The sequence below is a fragment of the Dermacentor silvarum genome, chromosome 8, assembly GCF_013339745.2.
Source record: "Dermacentor silvarum isolate Dsil-2018 chromosome 8, BIME_Dsil_1.4, whole genome shotgun sequence".
Classification (NCBI taxonomy): Eukaryota; Metazoa; Arthropoda; class Arachnida; order Ixodida; family Ixodidae; genus Dermacentor; species Dermacentor silvarum.
Window position 1 is genome coordinate 135,882,916 of NC_051161.1, and position 18,671 is coordinate 135,901,586.

Sequence of the window (18,671 nt, forward strand, 5' to 3'; positions counted from 1 at the left end):
CGCTCCTGTCTTCTCCGGATATAATTGCGCAACGGATTGCGCAACGAATGGCAACACCTGCAGCTCCGCGCGCGATAATGTGAAGCAGCTTAGGTTAGAGGCGCGACGGTGGGCGCTGCATACTCCGCTGGGGGGCGCCACTGTAGCTCGCGGTTAATGACGCGCGCGCGCGCTCCGCTCCTATCATTCTCCTCCCGCAACACCGCGATGACTGCCACGGACAGCGCCAGCGTCAACGCCAGCGTCAGCGCCGTGGACAGCGCCGCGGAAAAGAGGGCTCGAGCCGCTGCACGAAACGGCAGCGGCGACACGCCGATCCCGAACTTCGGGATCGCGAAGCCGAAAGGAAACGTCAACGCCACCGAAAAGCTGCTACTGATGCAACGATGGCTCGCGTAATGGGAACTTGAATGGACCCCACGGCTGCTTCGCATACTACTCAGGGTTCCCCTACGGGAAGATTGATTGAATAACTTTTGTGCATGATCAAAACATGCGGGAAGATGGTGTAACTTTTTTTTTACTTGGCGGGAACAGCGCGTGTATGATTTTAAAATCACGAAGAAGACCTCCGTGACTGGGAGACTTGCAAGCAGTAGCGGCGAGATCTCTTTGGAAAAGCGTTGGGTCGAAAGGAAATCGCCAAGAAACAGTTGGCATCACGTGTTCAAACGTCCACTGAAGGTTCATCATCATCAGCCTATATTTATGTCCACTGCAGGACGAAGGCTTCTCCCTGCGATCTCCAATTACCCCTGTCTTGCGCTAGCGTATTCCAACTTGCGCCTGCGAATTTCCTAACCTCATCATCCCACCTGACTTTCTGCCGTCCTCGACTGCGTTTCCCTTCTCTTGGTATCCATTCTGTAACCCTAATGGTCCACCGGTTATCCATCCTACGTATTACATGGCCTGCCCAGCTCCATTTCTTCCGCTTAATGTCAACTAGAATATCGTCTACCCCCGTTTCTTCTCTGATCCACACCGCTCTCTTCCTGTCTCTTAACGTTACTCCTAAGATTTTTCGTTCCATTGCTCTTTGTGCGGTCCTTAACTTGTTCTCGAGCTTCTTTGTTAACCTCCAAGTTTCTGCCCAGTATGTTAGCACCGGTAGAATGCAATGATCGTACACTTTTCTTTTCAACGACAGTGGTAAGCTCCCAGTCAGGATTTGGCAATGTCTGCCGTATGCACTCCAACCCAATTTTATTCTTCTGTAAATTTCTTTCTCATGATCAGGGTCCCCTGTAAGTAATTGACCTAGATAAACATATTCCTTTACAGATTCTAGAGGCTGACGGGCGATCCTGAATTCTTGTTCCCTTGCCAGGCTATTGAACATTATCTTTGTCTTCTGCATATTCATCTTCAACCCAATTCTTGCACTTTCTCGATGAAGGTCCTCAATCATTTGTTGTAATTCCTCTCCATTGTTGCTCAATGGGACAATGTCATCTGCAAACCGAAGGTTGCTGAGATATTCGCCATCGATCCTCACTCCTAATCCTTCCCAGTCTAAGAGCTTGAATACTTCTTCTAATCATGCAGTGAATAGCATTGGAGAGATTGTGTCTCCTTGCCTGACCCCTTTCTTGATAGGGGTTATCACGTAACTGAAGGTTACGTCGCCTATAAACAAGGCGTCCTAGCACTCAGCCGCAAGGCCGACTCCGAAATGGCAGAGTCTGACAAAGTCGAGCATGTCCTAAAACGTATGGCCGATGACGCCTTCAATCTAGTGATTTGTAAGAACTGTACTTGGGTGAACGACATCATCGCGAAGTGCAAGTGTTTCGAGCAGGTGAAAAGCCGTCGTACCTATCAGTCATTTGCACGGCTTCGCAATACGGCTGCAACATCATCTTGTGAAAAACGACAGGGCACTCCTTCGCTAGAGCAGCAGCCTTCAGAGCAGCTGTGCGCCGTAAGCTGGAAACCATGTGTCTCACCTCTGTACTTGTCGGCTTTATACCCACCTGTCAACCATACGTGAGCTACAATGGTTTCCCTTGTTCAGGCTATGGTGCGCCAAGAAGTCGCCAATGTCGGCTTTCAGTCAGTTTGCACCGTGGCCAGTTTCCGTCCAACCGAACGTCCTGTACATACCCAAAATTAATGGATACCTCAAGGTTCTCGCAACACGGCAGAGTGGCGAACGCCAGTATTTGCTTCAGTTGTCGCCACGTTGGTCACGTCGCACAATACTGTCGCAACCGCTGGCCCTCGATTCCGTTCTCGAGCAGCTCTCGTCCAGACGGTAGTTTTCGCAATTTCCAGCCGCAAGCCGAGCCGAACCTACACGCAACCGACAGTACGACCACATGGCGCCGTCGTTTATCGTCGCCGAGCAGTCACCAGCCCCGTCCGCTGTTATCCAGCTCACCCCAGTCCCGTCGCACGTCGCCGTCGTTCCTACCTGGGCACATACCTCCGGAAAACTAAATGATGTAGCTCGCGGAGGTGACGCTGCATTGCCGAAGACTCCGCCAAAGCCTCTCACCCTGCCGACTAGACCCAACATAGTCGATGTAGAAGTTGACGGTGAATAATGCCCAGGCACTTGTTCATACTGGCACGGACGCTGGTTAAAAAAATGGCCGCCATCCCACCCTGCGAACGTGAATGTCCAGCGAAGCTGTATCAAACACCACACATGGTCGAGCATTGTATTCACGCTGTGCTTCTGGTGTCTTTAATTTCCATGGTCTACCCATGGCAGTCTTAGAATGAACGGAATGACTTGCTAGACGGGTCTCCCTTTTATACATGCAAGCGTGGTGCCGTCACTAAGTATATATATATATATATACATATATATATATATATATATATATATATATATATATATATACTCCGCTGTAAGCCTGATTGCACAGCAATATTTGCCGTTTGGCTTCCATTGTTAACCTGGCGTTTTGTGTTTACGCCACGAAATTTTACGACCAACGAGTGGTATGCAGCTTCGCTGTGAAAATTATGCGTGGCTCTGCTTACGCAAACACCGGCGACCAGCGGAGCTGGGGAAAGCCTAGTAATGTAGTAGCAAACCACACACTTAGTTTCCTGGTGCTCAGGATTTCTTCGCGATGTTCTGCGTAGTATCGCGATGAATTCAACCGACCACGTTCACAAGCCTCCGGATCTTCATTTCTTCGCCTACGCGAACTGTCGTCTTCCCTCAATCTAAACTCTGGATGTTCTCTTCTGCGACGCTTGGTTTCAGCTTCCCTATAGCTCTCGCTTCAGTCTCTCAGAGGCATTTAGTGTCCAGTTGTCTGGTCGAAACCTGCCGAGCCGCCGCCTGAAGGCATCGCTGCAGTAACGGACACCAGACGCGTTTGGCGCGAACGCGGGGAAACGCGATCGGCGTCGGCAGCAGATCTACGCATCCCACTACCACATGCCTCACTCCTCTTGTCCACCTCACATCCGTTATGCTGCGCGATGTAATTTTTAAAGATGATAGTCTTTCTTGGGAAACTTAAACGCTGAAAATTTGGTCTGTCTGTCTGTCTTTCTGTTTGTCTGTCTGTCAACCGATTGAGCCACCCGGCCAAAGTTGGACCACTTGCTTAAACTGGTACGGCTGTTCATACTTGTGAACGTTATCGATCAAAAAGTAAATATTACGCATATGTCAGGCGCAACATCACTAGGTAAATATTAGGAGGTGTGTTCCTTTAATAGAAAATACATAGATACGTAACTCTAAAGACCCTAGTTTTTAAGCTGCGCTGAAAATGCCATGCTATGCGCGCCGACGAACGATGTCTGCCACGAAGGGAGGGAACCTTCTGCACAAGCTCGTGTTTCCCCGACTGCGCGCCGACGAGCGCCCTCTGCCATGGAGGAAGGAAACCCTCTGCACAAGCTCATGTTTTCCGATGTATTGCCAGATGGCGTCCATGTCTCACGCAGCGCCTCCTCAATTTTATCAATGCCAGCCAGATGCGGCCGATTCAACATAAAGGAAGCGCTGTCTGAGGCAGGGCAAAACATAAATGGCCGCTTGATGAAATACAACCCACTCTACAAGACATGCCCAGACAACGCAGGGAAAAGACCGACGACCAAATTGCAGCGGAGAAGCGCCGGCGTGCCGACGCTCGTCGTCTCAAGCGTGCCCAGGAAACGTCCGAGCAACGAGCCGAGCGGCTAGCGCAAGGAGCTTGGCAAGCGAAAGCGAAGTGCCTACAACCCGGTTTGGAACGGCTCTCGACCACGTCTTCCAACGCGGGCTAAAGAACGTGGAAGTACTGAAGTACGCCTCCTACTTCAGCGTACACAGACCTCTGCTCTGCTTGGTTGCCAATGCGTCGGAAGACGAGGGATGTCATGGTGACACTCAGTGTGCCAGTGGTACCAGTGCCACTGTGGAACGTGATCGTGCCTCACACCCTGGCGTCACCGGAGACGGGAAGGCGTCTACTTCGGCGCACCAGTAGTACATGCGCACAGCCATTGACCCTTCCACGCAATAAAATACATTCATGTCTCACAAATGGTTCTTCTTTGCAAACTATCATGCTATACAGTATACCACACGCGACCGAAACATTGCTGACATATCGTGGAGGTACGAACACATGGCATGCCAGCAGTGATAATGCGGTAAAATGAAATCTGTTCAAACAAACCTCCATTGTCATTTATCATGCCAGGACGGAAATGGTACGAGAACAGCATCACGGGTGGCCGCGGATCAGACCAGCACTCATGTAGTACGGCCGGCAGAAGAAGGCTATCGTCTTTCGACGACATTTGCAGCGAAGCACGCAGATACGCGGCCATTTTTATACTCTGCTTCACTCTCCCCCAGCTCTCTTCCTCTGGCGAAGCTATCGCACAGCTGGTATGGGGTACGGTGTTTTGTGTTCACGCCACGAAATTTTTCGACCAACGAGAGGTATACAGCTTCCCTGTACAAAATAATATAATTATGGACGCCTTTCTTACTGTTTCTGTTTTTATTAGTTATTACAGTTAACACGAGTGAAGTCGTAGGCTCGTTTGAGCGGTGAATTAAATTTTATGCGTAAGTGTCAAATGACCCATTGAGCGAAATGCAGCTTCACTAACCTGACACCTGGGAAGGTGCGAAGCATGCAGTTATGCCGCGCTAATGGGCTCGTACTGCTTTAAGCAATGACTCATTGTTGCATAGTTGCGGCACACGTGCCGTGTATGCCGAATACGACAGCACTCAGTTGGAAGGTTGGAACATGAATGTTTATTGCTTCCGCCAGGGAACGTATATATACGAAAATGAAAGGGGGAAGGGAGGGCAAGAGAAACGATAGTAGAAGAAACCGCACGCGCCGCCAGCGCTTGCGAGGCAGTTTGATTGTGACTGACGTCACTTTACAACATCTCTCTTCCCTTAATACTGGAGTCGCTGTACTGGTTTTCTTTGACGTGTAGAGCGCCGCAAAGCTTGGGGTGGGCTGTCGGGTTCATCCGTGGCAGCGTTGCTCGCTGCTAGTTCCGGTTGGATTTCATGCTCTGGTTCGGGTATGCCCCCTTGTTCAGCTGACGGTCTCGGCGATTGTGGGTAGTCACTAGGAGTACCTGTTCTTGATGCTTGATTTACCGCTTCTTGATCTGTACCAAGCGGTGGCGGCGAATTTTCCCGCTTCCGCACCTGGTCAACATGTCGTCGTACTGATCCGGCCGGCGTTCGTATGGCAACCATCCGAGAACCTATTTTGGACTGTACAATTCCTGGCGTCCATTTCTCTCCCGTTCCGAAGTTGCGGGCGTACACGTCAGCTTCAGGTGATGACAGTTGCCAATCGTCTGGTTCATTGGCTGGCCCTGCGTGTACAGTAGGAAAACATGTATCTAACCGGGATCGAATTTGATATCCGAAGAGCAGCTCTGACGGTGATTTTCCCCGAGTGGTTAGGTGTCCTCCTGTAGTTGAAAAGCAGCCTGTTCAGCTTATCATCCAACCGCCCCTCACCAATCTTCTTGAGGCCGTCCTTAATTGTTCTGACTGCCCTTTCTGCTAGACCGTTTGACTGGGGTGATATACGGCTGTGCGCAGATGCGTTATGTTGTTCTTCTTGACAAAAGTAGCGAACTCGTCACCGGTAAACTGCGCTCCATTATCCGAGACGATGGTTCGCGGCACGCCAAATCTGCAGAAGATACCGCGCAGGCAGTTGATAGTGCACGAAGCGTTGGCTTGTCGGAGTGGCACAGCTTCAATCCACTTGCTGTATGCATCCACGATAACGAGTATCATGTTCCCTGAAATAGGACCAGCAAAATCGATATGAACCCTTGCCCATTTTTCATCAGTAACGGGCCAGCTCTTTGGCGTTGCTGTAGCCGGCATGGGCAGGTTTTGAACACAGTTCTGACATGATGCTGCCACTCTTTCTATGTCGTGATCTAAACCTGGCCACCAGAATGACGATCTGGCGACCGCCTTCATAGCGGACGATCCTTGGTGCGTCTCATGCAAAAGGTATAAGACGCGACGTCGCGCCTCCGTCGGAACAACTACTCGACGGCCCCAGTACAACAACCCGTGAGCCAAAGACAGCTCCAATTTCTTGTCAAAAAATGGTGCAATATTCGTGTTGAGGCTTTTTGCGTAGGAGGGCCAACCGTTCTTAGTGAATCGCATAACTTGACTCAGAGAAGGGTCATCTGCAGTCAACTGCCTTAGCTCCTCAACCGACACAGTTCCCTCGTCGAACCCAGCCAAGGCTAGCAGATAGTCTGGTGGATCTCCTTCTGGTAGTTTCGGCTCAGATGTACGTTGCGGCAGTCTACTAAGAGCGTCAGCGTTGAGGAGTTGCTTACCAGGACAGTATTGAAGCTGATAGCGGAATCCGCCCAGGTACAGTGCCCAGCGCTGTATTCTAGCGGCTGCCAATGCAGGAGTTGGTCGGTCCGCCTTCAGCAGGCCCAGGAGCGGCTGGTGGTCGGTGACCAACACGAATTCTCGGCCTATGAGGTAATCACGGAATTTGGACACTCCAAATACAAGAGCAAGGGCTTCTCTCTCAAGCCGAGAGTAGTTCTTCTCAGCCCTGGTTAACGTTCTAGAACGGAAACCAACGGGTTTATTCGTCTTTCCGAATGTATGGAAAAGCACGGCACCTATTCCGTCCTGTGAGGTGTCACACTCTAGCTTGAGGGGTTTCTCGGGATCATAGTGAGCCAGCACTGCCGCTTCCCGAAGGCATTGTTTTGCATCACTAAATGCTGTTTCTTGCGCATGTCCCCAGAACCAACGCGTGTTGTTCTCCAATAACTTGTACAGCAGTGCAAGTAAGGAAGACATGTTAGGCACGAACTTCGAATAAAACGTAATCATGCCCAGAAACGACCGCAGCTGCTGAACATTTTGGAGGTTGGGGGCTTGCACGATTGCTTCAACATGCTTCTCGATTGGATGCAGACCTTCACGATCGATTTTATGACCCAGATACGTCACTGCCTCTTGACGAAAGCTACATTTCTCAAGTCTGAGCTTCACTCCGTGCTCACGAAAACGCTGCAGTACTTCTCATAACTTGCCGGCGCTGCCATGCTTTTCCGATACCAAAACGTCGTCGAGGTAAGCTTGAACACCTGTCAAACCCTGCAGAACTGTTTCTATCTTCCGCTGGAAAATAGCAGGCGAAGAAGCTATGCCGAATGGCAGTCGGTTGTAACAGAACAAACCACGGTGTGTATTAATTATGCACAACTTCCTTGTGTCCTCGTCGAGGGGAACCTGGTAATAGGCGTCTCGTAAATCCAGCGTACTGAAGCAGTCCCCCCCCGTTCAGGCATGCGAAAATGTCATCAATGACTGGCAACGGGTACTGCTCCAGTTCACAGACGGGATTCAATGTTACCTTGAAATCGACACAGATTCTAACCGTGCCGTCTTTCTTCATGACAGGCACAATGGGGGTAGCCCACTCGGCGTGCGTTACAGGTGACAGTATTCCAAGCTTTACGAGCCTATCAATTTCTTTTGAAACTTTGTCGCGTATAGCAAATGGAAGGGAACGGGCCTTACAAAACTTCGGCGTGGCTCCTTCCTTGAGCTTCAAATGGACAGGGTGCCCGTCGATTAGACCCAGCTCGGTGCTGAAGACATCTTGGAACTCTGACAGGACAGCATCCATGGCTGGGGTACGGCTGCTTCCTGGACCAGGACCTTGTTGCACTGATACGTTGAGTACCGAGGATCCTGCATCGCTGAACTTCGCAATCAAATCTCGTCCGCAGAGGCTCGGACCTGAACAGTTCAGGACTATCAAAGAACTCTTGACCTCCTTGTCGTTGTAGAACACTGGCATACTCAATTTCCCCAATACTGGCAGCTCTCCAAGATAACAGGACAGTTTGATGCATGCGGGTGTTAATGGCGGCCACTGTTCACGGTTTTTCTCAAACAGCTCTCTGGACACGACACAGACGGGTGAACCGGTGTCCACAATCATGGGTACGTCAATGCCACACCATGTGAAAGTACGACGAATAGGAGGTGACAGCTGACTTTCGATGGCGCGGTTAATGTCCAAATGTGCGCATCGTCATCATTTTCCCTTTTTACATCCGCTGTTACTGCGAAAGCTTCTCCTTGTCTGCATTGTGAACGTGCCTTTAAGCGTCCTTTTCGCACGTCGCTTTGGCACATCTTGGCCAGATGGCCGTATCCACCGCAGCGGTAACACCTAGCTTTCGCCCAGCCGCAAGCGTTCCTGTTGTGTTTCTTGCTTCCGCAACGCCCACATTCTAACACCGACTCATCAGCATGCGCTTGGCCTGCATGAACCTTGAGCAAGGGAACAAGGTCGGCAGACATCTGCTTTGTATCCTTTTCAGCTGCTTCTGCCGATATGGCAATTGCTTCGGCCTCCCTCAACGTTAACTCCGTTTTCGCTAGTAGCTGCTTCTGCAAAGCGTTTGACCTGACTCCACAAACGATCCTGTCGCGAAGCATCCGATCTAACATGTCACCGAAATTACAGCTATCCGCAATTCGGTGAATTTCAACGATGAACTGTTGAATGGGCTCACCTTCCAACTGGCAGCGATTGAAGAACCGGAAGCTCTCCGTTATCTCATGACGCTTGGGGTCGAAGTAGTCATCCAAAACTTTGACTGCTTCCTCGTACGTCAGCGAGTTAGGCTTCCTCGGTGCAACCTGTCCTGCGAGCACTTGCACGGTGCGCGTACTTAATGCAGCTACCAGCACTGCCCTCTTCTTTGCCGAGTCACTGACGCCAGTTGCCTCGAAATAAGCTTCTGCCTTCGTGATGTAGGCCTTCCAGTCACACTGGTCGTCGTACTCTGGCAGCTGGTGATGAGCCATGGTCGGTATACTCGCGGCCGCTGTTTCCCTTGTTTCCAACTTGACTGCCTGGCTTACTTCATCCTTCACTTCTAGGGTTCTATCTGGCCTCGTCGCCACTGTTGCATAGTTGCGGCACACGTGCCGTGTATGCCGAATACGACAGCACTCAGTTGGAAGGTTGGAACATGAATGTTTATTGCTTCCACCAGGGAACGTATATATACGAAAATGAAAGGGGGAAGGGAGGGCAAGAGAAACGATAGTAGAAGAAACCACACGCGCCGCCAGCGCTTGCGAGGCAGTTTGATTGTGACTGACGTCACTTTACAACAGATGTTACGAAAGCATGTCTACAATGGAGCCAAGTTCTACCTTCGCACTGTGGCCTATTGTTTATCTTCACAACCTCCAGAATATCTCTATAGTCGGGTACAACTTAAGAACACAGGAGAGGCCCTGCCCAGATTATCGAAGCACAGCAGCCGATTTCCTCCGCGACTAAAGAAATAGTCCCGCTGACGCGACTCGCCCCGGCTTGAAGCGCGGGCTGCCATGTTCTCCGTCGGCGGGGACACCGGCCGTCCGGCTCATGACGCAAGTCTTTAGTGCGTGCCCATTGGTGGAGGCTCGTATGCATCCGGCTTTGAGGGGGCAAATGCCGCTGCGTTCTAAAGTTGTACCCGACTATAGATATATACTGAAATTTGAAGAACAGTGTACGAGGTCTGTTAGAAAAGTATCCGACTTTATTTTTTTGCGAACACCTGATGGATATGAAACAAGCTTGCATCAGCCGACCTTGAACCTTCGTGCGCATGTGCGAATTTTTTCCCGCCTGCCGATAGCATCAGTCGCTGGGATGCAGCGCTTGAGTGAGGTAGTGCGTAGTGCTCTCGTTGGTTTTCTTATTGCAAGGAAAATGACGGAGCGACTGGAGCAGCACTACTGCATCAAATTTTGCCAGAAACTGGGCGACAGCCAAGTGGAAACCATTCGGAAGATTCAGACGCCTTTTGGTGACTATCCTATGAGAAGCACACAGATTAAGGAGTGGTACAACCGGTTTGAAGATGGCCGCACATCGGTGGAGAGCGAGCCACGCTCTGGTCGGCCATCAACATGCCGAAATGACCAGGTCATTGCCAAAGTGAACGCTGTGGTGATGCGGGACCGTCGTGTGACTATCCGAGAAATTGTGGAAGAGGTGGGCATCAGCACTTTTTCTGCACATTCCGTTACGACCAAAGATTTGGCCATGAAGAAAGTTGCGGCGAAATTTGTGGCGAAATTTGTGGCGAAATTTGTGGCGAAATTTGTGGCGAAATTCAAGGCGAAGCTGCTCACGGTAGAGCAGAAGCAACTTCGTGTTGAAGTCTCACAGGACATGCTGGATTCCACAAACAGTGACCCCGACTTCATGAACACCATAATCATTGGTGACGAGTCTTGGGTGTACGGGTACAACCCGGAAACCAAATCCCAGTCGTCACAGTGGAAGCATTCCACGTCACCAAGACCAAAGAAGGCCTGCCAAGAGCGCAGCAACGTCATAGTGATGCTGACTGCTTTATTTGACTCCTGCGGTGTGGTACACCACGAGTATGCACCACAGGGTCAAACAATCACCAAAGAGTACTACAGGGATGTCCTCCGTCGCCTACGTGATGCTGTGACCAGAGTTGTGCTCAACAGGAAATTGGCGCATCCATCACGACAATGCTCCTGCACATTCCTCGCACTTGATTCAGACTTTCTTTGGCGAAAAACCAGACTCCTGTAGTTCAACAGGCTCCTTACTCTCCTGATATGGCCCCCTGCGACTTCTGGCTGTTTCCCAAAATCAAGAGGTCATTGAAAGGAGCGTTATTTCAGACAAGAGAGGACATTATGGTTGCAACGACAGCTGAGCTAAAACTCCATTCCGAAAGAGACCTTCTCTGAATGCTTTCAACAATGGCAGCACCGCTGGGAGAAATGTGTGGAGTCTCAAGGAGACTACCTTGAGGGTGATTAGGTTTCCAACACTCCAGTTATGCCAGCTTTTTCTTCGGCCAAAGATCGGATACTTTTCTAACAGACCTCGTACTTATTTTACAGTTGCAAATCGAATACTTTTCTAACAGACCTCATACTTATTTTACTGTTGTAAACGCCATATCTAGAAGTCGTAGGTTTTTGAGAACTATGCTGCTCGCATCGAAGGTTAACTTATTACGATACGCTTACTGTTGGCCTTTGGCAACAAATGTGCCCCATAACTCGATTGCACAACTAGAGCGCGCAACCTTTGTATCTGGAGTGAAAGTTCGATCACCAACAAAATGGGCGAAAGAACTAAAATTTGCTTTAAAATAGTGTTTTGGACGGGGAAACAGCATGTAAGATGAGGACAAATGAAAGAACGACAACGCATGCGTTGACTAACAATGTTGTCGTTATTGCAATAAGGCAATATATAGAAACCAGGACAGCCTCCCCGCATGCGCCGAGCATATCGTCAGGGATAATAGGCATTGAATAAAGTTTTTGTGTAGAAGAGTGAATCATCAATTTAAAAATGTGGTTTTTCCTCGGGGACGATCTACAGTGCACTTTCTAGGAATGTGATTTATTTTCTGCTTAGAGCTTTTGAAGCCTTGCTCACGCATGCATTGCCTACTTTGTGAATAGCGTGTGCTTTGGCTATCGAACACGTGTAAATCTGTCGGTATCTGCCGATAACCCTATATGTGTGTTGGCAGCCACACTTGCCACGATGTAGCGCCAAATTGCTCCCTTGCTTCTGGCGAAGGTTGTTTTTGTGTTCTCCGAGGCGAACACTGAGGCATCATCTGGTTTGCCCTATGCACGTCTTCTTGCAGGACAGTGGAATCTCGTACACAACTTGGACAGTACAGTTCACGTGCGGTTTTGTGTGCCCAATATTGCATTCATCCTTTCTGGGTCCTTCGTGGTTAACATGTCTGCAAAGCCAGCCTACTTGTTTGGGGCTGAAAAAAACGACAGGAATGCCTACTCACTGAGCGACTTTCTTGATGCTGTGAGAAACAATGGAATTGCGCTCGTTTTTGACCAGTCGTAAGCATTCCACCCATGTTGCGAGCTCTTGTATTAGCGTGGCTGGAAATCCCACGTCGGTCAATCTTCTGGAGTTTTGAAGCTCGGCGCATGCGGGGAAGCTGTCCGTGTTGCCTTGTTGCAATAAAGACAGCGTTGTTAGTCAGCACATGTGTTATCATTCTTTCAATTGTCCCCGTCCAAAATGCAACACCAACTAGCCCAACGTCTTAAAATAAAGGTTGAAGTTCTATTTCATGAATCTGTGCCAAAACTGCAGATCCTGTACGTAAATGTGCTGTCACGAATTTAAATGTATTTTTTCATATTTTGGCCGTCGTGGTTCAGGACAAGTTTTTGAAACTAGCCAAGTCCACTCTTCGGCTCCTTTAGAATACAACGCAGTCTGTCGTTACCTATAGAAAAATAACTAGGCCTGGGCAGATGTCGTCAGAATCCATGACATTGCGGTGAGCTGGTGTGGCAATGTCAGGGCGTCGTTGCCACCCAGTATCTTTTTTTTTCTTTTTTGTTTCTCTTTTGGCTTACCAGAACTCCTGTAACAGTAAGGGTGTTTTTTTTGGAATTCTAGAAGCATAATTTGCTAATGCAGTTCAAATCATTTCTCTCTTTAGTGCACCTTTAATTTACACCCAAATCATGGTACAGCAATGCACTATGCTCGAGAAATGAAAGCTGACAGAGAAACTTTCAAGCAGAAAACTTCTTACGCGTAATTCAATTTACTCGAGAGTTCGATGTCATGCTGCTATGCATCTCGTCACTAAGAGGTGCTAGGAGTAAGATGCAAAATTACTCCGATGTCAAACGAACCCAATACCGTGGAAACGAAAGTACGTATGTCTAGTATTAGCCCTAGTGTGACGCAGTTAAATTGCTAGTTGGACAAAATGGTACATCTTTACAAAAAAGTGAACAAGTGGACTGTCATGTAGGCATACCACATACGGAAGAACGAGCACATATGCATTAGTAAGCCTTGAGTTGTCCTTCACAAAAAAGGTTATGTATCTTGATTGTTTTGTTTCCAGCTCGCATCACACATGCGTGATTTCCTCTAAAAGCACTTGTTTATGTCATCTTCCACTGTCCCTTGTTGTTTGTACTTTTCTGCAAAGCTAATTTGATCAATTTCATTCCATGAGTGAGGTACAAAAGCACGGTACGGGAATGTGGCCCTTGTGGTCAGGAATCGAACCTGCGACCTAACGGTCAGCAGCAGAATGTCATAGGCACTGAGCTAATGTGGCAAGTGCACGATGAACATAATAAATGTGAAACACTTCTCCGAGGAAGCTCGTTTTCAAAAGTGAGGAGTCTCACGGTTGTTTTTCCATAGGCAGTGCTGTAACCGCTGCAGATAAAAGCCTGTAATGCAGGTGTTCTTGCACGACAGCGATTGATGAAAACATCCTTTTTGCCCTTTGACGTTGACGTGAATTGATAGTGCCACTGTTGTTGCTGGAATTGGCCCCTTGGTGTGGCGAATGATGAAGGAAATTAAATGATTTCTCACAACATATGGCCCAAGAAAAAAAAAATCACATTGAGAAGAGGTCAAAGGCTTGACCACCTTCTGTTATTTTTTTAAATGTCACGTACCTTTCACAAAAGAAAAGCCTGATGGTTTTACTAGAAAAACAGGGATTGCAATGACATATCTTTTAATATCACTGAGCGGCAGTAGTTGTTGAGGGGTGTCAGACGTGCAGACCAATTATTACTACTTGTGTTTTTAGGTTTTTCAAAATTAGGGGCAGTAAAGAGAGGCACTAAATCAGTTTAGACATATAAAGCATTCTTTCAAAAGTATTTTCTATAATTTTGTGGCAAGAGGTTCACTACTTAAGAAAAACTGAAGCTCATCGTTATATTTCTTGAATTTTCGCTGAAACCCCAGCCCTCCTACATCAGTGCTGTCATGGATTTCAAGTGATTTTCTTGTATTTGCCCCACTGTGGCACAGTAATATGTTCTTGAAGCATACCAAGTTCAGCCTTTGGCAATTTCAGAAACAATCTTTAGTGATAAAAAAAAAAAAAAACTAGATCTTAGCAGATGACATTAATGTCTATGACGTTACGGTGAGCAAGGGCGCGATTGGAGATCTTTTTTCGAAATGCATTCCGTTCAGTTACTGTGACGTCACGAAGTGGCAGTATGCAAAATGTTTTTAGAACGGGAGGGAGAGAGCAGCCAATCGGCAGGCGGTGAACCATTATACAGCCGCAGCGGCCATTTGGATCCAATCCAATCCACCAGACATGCCATGCGAAGCCGGTCTCGTAGCTCTTAGCAGACGACGTGCTCGTAATCGAAACGATTGACAGGAGCGTGTTGTCATTTTGATGTCACCAAAAACGACGAACTGCCTGGACGTTTGTCGTCCGGGGAGTTCACTACTGCTTGCCGATTGGCTGCTGTCTCCCTCCGCTTGTCACAAATTTTGCATACTGCCACTTTGTGATGTTGCAGCAACTGAACAGAATGCAAAACGAACAAAGATCTCCGATGCACCCCTAGTTTAGGAACTTGAAGGCAATGTCACCATTCTCGTTTTTGTGTCTTCGCTGGCTTGCCAAGCCTCGACCCCTTCGCAATAAAGGTTGCTTCTATTGGTATTATTCATACAGCCCATTATTTTTCTTTTTACTGTCTCTTAAAATCTTGCTTTGAATTTCTGTACATGCACATCATTTTACAAAGCATGTGCTTTGGTGAAGAGTGATTGCTGTACCGAAGCATCCCAGGAGAGATCACACCTGTGAAGCCACTTGCTTGAGGTGGACTCACGAGATGAACCAAGTCACCGATCCAGTTCGCAAGCTGATCTTGATGTGTCTCTGCAGCACCGAAATGTGCCATGAAGGTTTTTCTTTCTTTGCAGCGTCATCTTCAGATGACAACACTCTTCCACACATGGCTATAGAGCATTGATGAGCTGTGTCGTGCTTTGTCTTGCAAGTTGAATCAACACAACAACATAGTCCATCGTGTTAGTCTGCATTTAACCCCATAATGGCTGACATGTCGGACCAATAGCAATGCCGAAATGGTACCCGAGTATTAAAGCCTTAAAAAAAATGGAGTTCGTGCTGTTTCCCTTATGGGCAGTCCTAAGTTCGAGAAGTATAAGTGCTTCCTAGAGGCTGTGGCGCCATCTGTTGCATCCACCAGTGACTATGAAACTAGCTTAAGTGCTCAATTCATCAAAAACCCAAGCAACAGCTCCAAAATATACCACTAGATGAGGCAGGTTCTACAAAAGCCAAAAGAAATTATCTTGGCTGGGAACGAACCAAGCTCATCAAAAGACAGCTTGAGGGCTCCTATCTAAATACATAGGAATGGAGAAGTAATTCTTCTTGGCAACCACTGCACCAAATTTGATAGGGTTTGTTGCATTGAAAAGAAGAAGGTAAAGTTTAGCGACTGCTGGAAGCAAATGTTTGAATTCAGCCGCTGATATTTTAAAGATTGTTGAAAGTCTCAAAATTTCTAGGGATGAGCGAATATTCGAATACGACTTGAATATTGCACACTAACTATTTGTATTCGTATTTTAAAATTAACTATTTGATATTTTCAAATATTGGAACTAGCCAAATATTTTGCAACAAGTGACTGTCAAAGTCGGGCTACTGTTCTCTGTCTGCTTAACAAAGTATCGCAAGTTATCAGAAGTGAAACAATGACAAAATCTTTTTGAATCAATATACAGAAAAAAATCCGTAATGCGAGCTTTGTTTTCGATATCACAGCAGAAGCCTACATGAAAACCTGAGGCTTTTGCTTGCAGTCTGTGATTTAGTGTTCCTTGCAGTCTAGTCATGTAGTTGTTTTATCTTCAACACTACAAATGAGGGCGTTTTCTTTGCAATGGGCCCTTTAGTATTTTTCTACGGCGCACAAGTCCTTCAGTAGCTTTTTCTTCTCATTTATTGCAACTTCTGATCTTTTTTCAAAACCATTTATCAGGCGTTTTTGGCAAGCAAAGCATACAGCAGCCATTCATTTTCGGAAAGTTTGTTTGCAACCAGGCTCTAAAGACGTTGAGAGGCTATTCGTGCAGTTCTTCTAAAGATAATTAGTGATATTGCACTTAAAACTGATTCTAATTGTCCGTAATAGTTGGCTGTCTGTTTTCTGCTAGTTAGCATAAGTGTGGTACCTAATAATGCCAGAATAAATATTTCTGCTGCTTCTACAGTAGACCCTCATTGATACAATCCTATTACATACGATTTCCCCGCGCCAACATTCGCGATCGAGAAGACAATAAATGACTCAATGTAGTTACGCTTATTTTTTACGGGTTCATACCTTCCCAGAAAACACAATTTTTCGGCAGCAACGATCCGTACATCGCCACACTGCGATCGTATGGTACATTTTCCGGCCGCTAGATCCTGTGTGAACAAGAAAATGCGTGAGGCACATGCGATCGAGAATAGCACATACATACATAGTTTTCACATGACGTCACATCCGTCGTCTGAACTGACGGTCCGCCATTGCTGGGTACCTGCTTGTGTGCCACTCTACGTTTGCCGTTTGCTTCCGATGCATACGCACCGCACGTTTATGGTCCTAGAAGCTGCGTGATGGCAAAATTTTGAAGCGCCGAATTTAGCCCTTCATACATGGACGGGTTTGTGCGGCGAACGTGGGCTCACCATAAAGCAAAGATCGAAATGTGTGACGGCATGGACTCGTACAAACTGCACGTCAGTGCACATGCGACGTCAACCCCGGGGCGCTGGCAGCCACGACACCCGTGGATATGATTATAATTACCTGGCACATACTGCAACCTGCGTCAGTCTGCAAGAAATGAAGGCCTACAAATCACGGTGGCTTAACAATTATTCTGGGTGAGAAACATATCAGTGAAGCGCCTGCCGGCAGGTCTTTTCACCATGCTCAGTGAAATCAATGAAAGCAAGTGCCTGTGTGTGCGGCAGTAAAAACATTCTTGCCGCGTTGCTCCGAATCCACAGATGGCCCTGCTTGTCACACAAGTTCCAACTATGCGTGCACAATGTTTCTGTTTGTTTGTGCGTGTGCGTGAAACAACACTGGTGGTGGCGGTGCTGTTTTTGTGTGCTGCTATATATCGAAATGCATATTTTGTTTCATGAAGCACGGGCAGCCCCAAAAATGTAAGCATTTGGTAACATTCCTTACTTCAATCAAGTGTGTTTGGGCATGCCTGCAGTGGCTGGACACGAGGCAGTTGATCTTAACTTTTTGGCGAGCAGAAAATTTGCACATTGGTTTTGATTTGTTGTCAGGGCAGCGCAAGGGACGAAGAAAACGAGACAACAAACACGATGCTCATGCCATGTAGGTCATTCGCTTTTTTTGTCCTTTTTCTTTTTTTTTTGTGCTACCCCCAACACTGAATTCATTGCTCAAATCTGTGGAAATGATTCTGTTGGAATGATCCCGATTTATCCCGGTTTCCGGGCTAGCCGACAAGCATTCTCGCCAACCCGTCTCACATGAAAATGCCGGCGCGCACTCAGTTTATTATTCCGGTACCAGCAAATCTTCACTGAGGTCGCCGCATTCACAGCTTTTGCCGTCAACCATATTGTGATAAGCATCTTCGTCTATCTGTTTCACAGCGCGAAGCGTACTGCACGCTTTTAATAGGCGATAACCTGAACGAGCCGCCCAACTGCGATCGTATACGTCTTCCGGCCGCTATATCTCATGTAAACAAAAAAAGGCACGAGGCATGCGATTGAGAATGGTAGCCGCCCACAGCATCAGCTTACACGCAATACTCGCCCGCCCGTCTTGCGGTTCAACTATATGTGTCGATATTTACTATTCGTACCCGATTTGATTTCGAAAAAGTTTACAAAAAATTTGAGAAAACGAAACTATCAAGTTTACAGCTCTGTAACTCGACAATGAAAAACAATCTCGCAAATCTTAATGTTAACTGCATCTAATAGAATATCTAAAGCGGACAAAACTGATGTATTATACACCACCCTGAAATGCACCTCTGATATTTGAGTACGAGTTGTGCAGAACCTTTGCAAACATTGTAAAAAATTCATGTAACATAAATTAATACATCAAATTTGACAACTTTAGATGGTCTAAAGGACAAAATTTACAAAATGCATTGTCTTTTTTTGATGCAGAATTATGGATTTGTAAACTTCATGCTTCTGTTTTTTGAAGCTTTACCAATCTTTGGCAATGTTTATAAAAACATACTGGGTAAAAATCAAAATTTTGAATCCTACAGTCACTCGAATTTAGCTAT

At 47.3% G+C, this 18,671-nt stretch overlaps 1 protein-coding gene across 1 annotated transcript; it reads right to left on the minus strand.

Annotated features, from left to right (window-relative positions):
- Positions 1–5,160: 5,160 nt before the first annotated feature.
- LOC119462442 (uncharacterized) lies at positions 5,161–15,250 on the minus strand. The gene is made up of 5 exons (XM_049672983.1): positions 15,148–15,250; positions 9,031–9,423; positions 8,024–8,152; positions 6,814–6,936; positions 5,161–5,814 (listed from the first exon to the last, which is right to left on the minus strand). Exons 1-5 carry the CDS (start codon positions 15,248–15,250, stop codon positions 5,381–5,383), a joined length of 1,182 nt encoding a protein of 393 aa, XP_049528940.1. The 3' UTR covers positions 5,161–5,380.
- Positions 15,251–18,671: the final 3,421 nt, after the last annotated feature.